Raw genomic sequence first — 7,004 nt, 5'->3', positions numbered from 1 at the left:
GTTAGGAAAAGGTCAGTGTGAAAAGAGGTCATATCCAAACCGCATTTCCCTCGAGGCGTTAGGAAAAGGTCAGTGTGAAAAGAGGTCATGTCCAAACCGCATTTCCCTCGAGGTGTTAGGAAAAGGTCAGTGTGAAAAGAGGTCATGTCCAAACCCCATTTCCCTCGAGGCGTTAGGAAAAGGTCAGTGTGAAAAGAGGTCATATCCAAACCGCATTTCCCTCGAGGTGTTAGGAAAAGGTCAGTGTGAAAAGAGGTCATGTCCAAACCCCATTTCCCTCGAGGCGTTAGGAAAAGGTCAGTGTGAAAAGAGGTCATATCCAAACCGCATTTCCCTCGAGGCGTTAGGAAAAGGTCAGTGTGAAAAGAGGTCATATCCAAACCCCATTTCCCTCGAGGCGTTAGGAAAAGGTCAGTGTGAAAAGAGGTCATATCCAAACCCCATTTCCCTCGAGGTGTTAGGAAAAGGTCAGTGTGAAAAGAGGTCATGTCCAAACTCCATTTCCCTCGAGGCGTTAGGAAAAGGTCAGTGTGAAAAGAGGTCATATCCAAACCCCATTTCCCTCGAGGCGTTAGGAAAAGGTCAGTGTGAAAAGAGGTCATATCCAAACCCCATTTCCCTCGAGGCGTTAGGAAAAGGTCAGTGTGAAAAGAGGTCATATCCAAACCCCATTTCCCTCGAGGCGTTAGGAAAAGGTCAGTGTGAAAAGAGGTCATATCCAAACCCCATTTCCCTCGAGGCGTTAGGAAAAGGTCAGTGTGAAAAGAGGTCATATCCAAACCCCATTTCCCTCGAGGTGTTAGGAAAAGGTCAGTGTGAAAAGAGGTCATATCCAAACCCCATTTCCCTCGAGGCGTTAGGAAAAGGTCAGTGTGAAAAGAGGTCATATCCAAACCCCATTTCCCTCGAGGTGTTAGGAAAAGGTCAGTGTGAAAAGAGGTCATATCCAAACCCCATTTCCCTCGAGGCGTTAGGAAAAGGTCAGTGTGAAAAGAGGTCATATCCAAACCCCATTTCCCTCGAGGCGTTAGGAAAAGGTCAGTGTGAAAAGAGGTCATATCCAAACCCCATTTCCCTCGAGGCGTTAGGAAAAGGTCAGTGTGGAAAGAGGTCATGTCCAAACCCCATTTCCCTCGAGGCGTTAGGAAAAGGTCAGTGTGGAAAGAGGTCATGTCCAAACCCCATTTCCCTCGAGGCGTTAGGAAAAGGTCAGTGTGGAAAGAGGTCATGTCCAAACCCCATTTCCCTCGAGGTGTTAGGAAAAGGTCAGTGTGAAAAGAGGTCATATCCAAACCCCATTTCCCTCGAGGCGTTAGGAAAAGGTCAGTGTGAAAAGAGGTCATATCCAAACCCCATTTCCCTCGAGGCGTAAGGAAAAGGTCAGTGTGAAAAGAGGTCATATCCAAACCGCATTTCCCTCGAGGTGTTAGGAAAAGGTCAGTGTGGAAAGAGGTCATATCCAAACCCCATTTCCCTCGAGGCGTTAGGAAAAGGTCAGTGTGAAAAGAGGTCATATCCAAACCCCATTTCCCTCGAGGTGTTAGGAAAAGGTCAGTGTGAAAAGAGGTCATATCCAAACCCCATTTCCCTCGAGGCGTTAGGAAAAGGTCAGTGTGAAAAGAGGTCATATCCAAACCCCGCTTCCCTCGAGGCGTTAGGAAAAGGTCAGTGTGAAAAGAGGTCATATCCAAACCCCATTTCCCTCGAGGTGTTAGGAAAAGGTCAGTGTGAAAAGAGGTCATGTCCAAACCGCATTTCCCTCGAGGTGTTAGGAAAAGGTCAGTGTGTTAAAAGAGGTCATATCCAAACCCCATTTCCCTCGAGGCGTTAGGAAAAGGTCAGTGTGAAAAGAGGTCATATCCAAACCCCATTTCCCTCGAGGCGTTAGGAAAAGGTCAGTGTGAAAAGGTCATATCCAAACCGCATTTCCCTCGAGGCGTTAGGAAAAGGTCAGTGTGAAAAGAGGTCATATCCAAACCCCATTTCCCTCGAGGCGTTAGGAAAAGGTCAGTGTGAAAAGAGGTCATATCCAAACCCCATTTCCCTCGAGGTGTTAGGAAAAGGTCAGTGTGAAAAGAGGTCATATCCAAACCCCATTTCCCTCGAGGCGTTAGGAAAAGGTCAGTGTGAAAAGAGGTCATATCCAAACCCCATTTCCCTCGAGGCGTTAGGAAAAGGTCAGTGTGAAAAGAGGTCATATCCAAACCCCATTTCCCTCGAGGCGTTAGGAAAAGGTCAGTGTGAAAAGAGGTCATATCCAAACCCCATTTCCCTCGAGGCGTTAGGAAAAGGTCAGTGTGAAAAGAGGTCATATCCAAACCCCATTTCCCTCGAGGCGTTAGGAAAAGGTCAGTGTGAAAAGAGGTCATATCCAAACCCCATTTCCCTCGAGGCGTTAGGAAAAGGTCAGTGTGAAAAGAGGTCATATCCAAACCCCATTTCCCTCGAGGTGTTAGGAAAAGGTCAGTGTGAAAAGAGGTCATATCCAAACCCCATTTCCCTCGAGGCGTTAGGAAAAGGTCAGTGTGAAAAGAGGTCATATCCAAACCCCATTTCCCTCGAGGTGTTAGGAAAAGGTCAGTGTGAAAAGAGGTCATATCCAAACCCCATTTCCCTCGAGGCGTTAGGAAAAGGTCAGTGTGAAAAGAGGTCATATCCAAACCCAATTTCCCTCGAGGCGTTAGGAAAAGGTCAGTGTGAAAAGAGGTCATATCCAAACCCCATTTCCCTCGAGGCGTTAGGAAAAGGTCAGTGTGGAAAGAGGTCATATCCAAACCCCATTTCCCTCGAGGCGTTAGGAAAAGGTCAGTGTGAAAAGAGGTCATATCCAAACCCCATTTCCCTCGAGGTGTTAGGGAAAGGTCAGTGTGAAAAGAGGTCATATCCAAACCCCATTTCCCTCGAGGCGTTAGGAAAAGGTCAGTGTGAAAAGAGGTCATATCCAAACCCCATTTCCCTCGAGGCGTTAGGAAAAGGTCAGTGTGAAAAGAGGTCATATCCAAACCCCATTTCCCTCGAGGCGTTAGGAAAAGGTCAGTGTGAAAAGAGGTCATATCCAAACCCCATTTCCCTCGAGGCGTTAGGAAAAGGTCAGTGTGAAAAGAGGTCATATCCAAACCCCATTTCCCTCGAGGCGTTAGGAAAAGGTCAGTGTGAAAAGAGGTCATATCCAAACCCCATTTCCCTCGAGGCGTTAGGAAAAGGTCAGTGTGAAAAGAGGTCATATCCAAACCCCATTTCCCTCGAGGCGTTAGGAAAAGGTCAGTGTGGAAAGAGGTCATATCCAAACCCCATTTCCCTCGAGGCGTTAGGAAAAGGTCAGTGTGAAAAGAGGTCATATCCAAACCCCATTTCCCTCGAGGCGTTAGGAAAAGGTCAGTGTGAAAAGAGGTCATATCCAAACCCCATTTCCCTCGAGGTGTTAGGAAAAGGTCAGTGTGAAAAGAGGTCATATCCAAACCCCATTTCCCTCGAGGCGTTAGGAAAAGGTCAGTGTGAAAAGAGGTCATATCCAAACCGCATTTCCCTCGAGGTGTTAGGAAAAGGTCAGTGTGAAAAGAGGTCATATCCAAACCCCATTTCCCTCGAGGCGTTAGGAAAAGGTCAGTGTGAAAAGAGGTCATATCCAAACCCCATTTCCCTCGAGGCGTTAGGAAAAGGTCAGTGTGAAAAGAGGTCATATCCAAACCGCATTTCCCTCGAGGCGTTAGGAAAAGGTCAGTGTGAAAAGAGGTCATATCCAAACCCCATTTCCCTCGAGGCGTTAGGAAAAGGTCAGTGTGAAAAGAGGTCATATCCGAACCCCATTTCCCTCGAGGCGTTAGGAAAAGGTCAGTGTGAAAAGAGGTCATATCCAAACCCCATTTCCCTCGAGGCGTTAGGAAAAGGTCAGTGTGAAAAGAGGTCATATCCAAACCCCATTTCCCTCGAGGCGTTAGGAAAAGGTCAGTGTGAAAAGAGGTCATATCCAAACCCCATTTCCCTCGAGGCGTTAGGAAAAGGTCAGTGTGAAAAGAGGTCATATCCAAACCCCATTTCCCTCGAGGCGTTAGGAAAAGGTCAGTGTGAAAAGAGGTCATATCCATATCTACCTTTAGGCGTTAGGTTAAGTGTCATATCCACTCCACACTTCCCTCGATGCTTTAGGACCAAAGTCAGCATAAAGGGGTGTCATATCCACATCACAAGGCGTGTCAGGGGCGAGGACAGCGAATCGTGTCGCGTGCCAAGGGCCTGTCATCACGTGCCTTGGTGTGTACTTACGGGTCACGTGACTGACAAAGGTAAACATTAGGGCTCAGGGAATGTGTTTACGGGAAATTCTGTCATGTTGTGTCCTTTTTCCTTCGTTAATGGAATGGGGGGGGGGGGGCAGGTAGCTGATGATTCTTGTTTAGATGTTTGCTTGTCCGTATCTGTATCTTTATATCTGCCTATCTAAATATCAATATTTACATTTAGGAATGAAAAGACACACACACATATATGTGTGTGTGCGTGCGTGTGTGTGTACGTGCGTGTATGCCTGTGAGTGTGTGCATAAATAGATATGTAGGTAGTTAGATAGAAAGGTAGTTATATACATCTGTATCTATATCTATATATACGTATTTTCTCGCTTTGCAAGTTTAACTTTTGTCTGTCTGTTCCTGAATGTGCATGTGTGTGAGGCATGACGTAAAAAAATATGCTTGTTATATCAGTTTATCAGCAGAATAATTTCCCTGCTTATTTATTACAGATGCCGTCAAATGCATTATCATTTTAGCAACGCGTTTAATAGTAAGGATTAGCTGGAAAAAGATTAATCACTGACTGATAACTATGAATTTGTTGAGGATATGTGTTATATTTTTTCAATGTTTTTACAGAAATATGTATGAATAAAGATTATTACTACTATCAATATCATCGTGGTGTTATTCTTTTTAACACTGTCATTAATAAATGCGAAGCGTTCCTCCTCTTTCTCTCCCTCTCTCAATCACTGACAGACTCTCTCTCACTTTCTTTCTTTTTCTCGCTCTATGTCCCTCTCTGTCTCTGTCTGTCTGCCTGTAGGCTCTCTCTCTCTCTCTCTCTCTCTCTCTCTCTGTCCCTCTTTGTCTGTTAATAATACCCAAGGAAGTCAATGATTCCTTCTTAAATAAAAAAATACTATAATTAAGTCTTTATTATGGAAAAATGTATAAAATACAGTCGAGTTTTCAGTAAACAGTGTATGAAATACAAAAGAAAAAATATAGCTTCCTCTCCCCTCAGAAAAAAAAACAGCAGAAAGTATAATTCTAAAAATCGAATGACGCTCTTTAAAAAAAAGTCGAGATCTCTGTGGACATTGTGTAAAAACAGCATCATAGATTCACTCCCCCCCCCACAAACTGAAAAAAATCTTAAAATCGACTCCCTCTTTTCGTAAAAATCAAATGTCAGGTCCTCATAACTCAACATACCTTTTATAAAAGAAAATGCCTTTCTGGCAACTGGCATTTTCGAGTGAAAAGGGAATATTCTCATAGCCTTTCAAAGAACATATTTAGCATTATTTGATAAACCAATAATAGTGAAATAAAAGGGGAGGGGGAAGTAATAAAAATCAATTAGACATTATATAAAAATCACTAAATAAAAGTAAAAAAAAATAAACAGAAAAGGAAAATACATTTGACAAACGTTATGCTGTCACGTTTTCAGAATTCTATAAATGAAACAAACAAACCATTTCTAATAAGCCTTAACGGAGAATTCCAGTGCTTTTATAGCCATTAACAAAACAAGCGCGGGCATAGTAAAACAAAAGATTATGAAACCAAAAAGAATAAAAGAAAGAAAAATAACGGAGAGAAAGACAGAGAAAGGATGAAAATACGACAAATGCATAGGAAAAGGGAAGAAGGATAAGAAGAAAAAAATAACAAAGAGAGATAGAGGAAAAAAAAGGATCATCGATCATAATCTTAATCATTATCGCCATTACTATCATCATGCTTATGATTATATTCTTTATCGTTAATATAATTCTCAAGATCATCACCTTCATTGACATATTTATCATTCATTTTATCGTCATTATCTAGTCTGTGACATTTATAGCTGTTGTTGCCATCATGCAAATATATATCCCGTTGTTTTCAGGTGAAAAGTATCAATCTTTCATGATTTTTTGTTGCAATGGACAAAGCAAACAGATTTCGAACTGGAAATGAAAATTGAACATGTTACGCAGGTTATTGAATATTTAGCAACTGTCATTCACATCCACTCTCTCTGCCTCTTTCAAAAAGCAACAATCCCCCAAAAAGGGAAAAAGAGGAAGAGAAAAACGTATACAAATATAAATGCACATGCAGACTCAGACACACACATACACATAATGATATATGTATACACACACATACACACATATAGATAACACATATATATGTGTGTATATATATATATGTATATATATATATATATATATATATATATATATATATATATATATATATATATATATATGTATATATATAAATATATGTATATATATATAAATATATGTATATATATATATATATATATATATATATATATATATATATATATATATATATATATATATATATATATATATATATATATATATATACATACATATATATATATACATCTTTATATTTCTTTATATATATATATATATATATATATATATATATATATATATATATATGTATATATATATATGTATCTCTCTCTCTCTCTCTCTCTCTCTCTCTCTCTCTCTCTCTCTCTCTCTCTCTCTCTCTCTCTCTCACTCTCTCTCTCTCTCTCTCTCTCTCTCTCTCTCTCTCTCTATATATATATATATATATATATATATATATGTATATATATATATATATATATATATATATATATATATATATATATGTATATATATATATATATATATATGTATATATATATATATATAAATAGATAAATATATATATATATAAATATATGAATATATATGTATATATATA

The 7,004-nt window shown here is 40.2% G+C and overlaps 1 protein-coding gene across 1 annotated transcript in view; it reads left to right on the top strand.

The window, feature by feature from the left end:
* The window catches only part of LOC138867835 (uncharacterized), a 4,937-nt gene extending 828 nt beyond the window's left edge, over positions 1-4,109 (top strand). The window contains exons 3-9 of the mRNA XM_070144651.1: positions 1-296; positions 468-581; positions 1,038-1,265; positions 1,380-1,493; positions 2,805-2,918; positions 3,489-3,602; positions 4,105-4,109. The exon at positions 1-296 is cut by the window's left edge and continues 46 nt beyond it. Coding sequence (XP_070000752.1) covers positions 1-296; positions 468-581; positions 1,038-1,265; positions 1,380-1,493; positions 2,805-2,918; positions 3,489-3,602; positions 4,105-4,109 — 985 coding nt within the window. The remainder of the gene's footprint in view (positions 297-467; positions 582-1,037; positions 1,266-1,379; positions 1,494-2,804; positions 2,919-3,488; positions 3,603-4,104) is intronic.
* Positions 4,110-7,004: the final 2,895 nt, after the last annotated feature.

Source organism: Penaeus vannamei, chromosome 32, assembly GCF_042767895.1.
Source record: "Penaeus vannamei isolate JL-2024 chromosome 32, ASM4276789v1, whole genome shotgun sequence".
NCBI lineage: Eukaryota > Metazoa > Arthropoda > Malacostraca > Decapoda > Penaeidae > Penaeus > Penaeus vannamei.
Note: the sequence above shows the minus strand (reverse complement) of the source record. Positions and strands in the feature narration are given on the sequence as shown.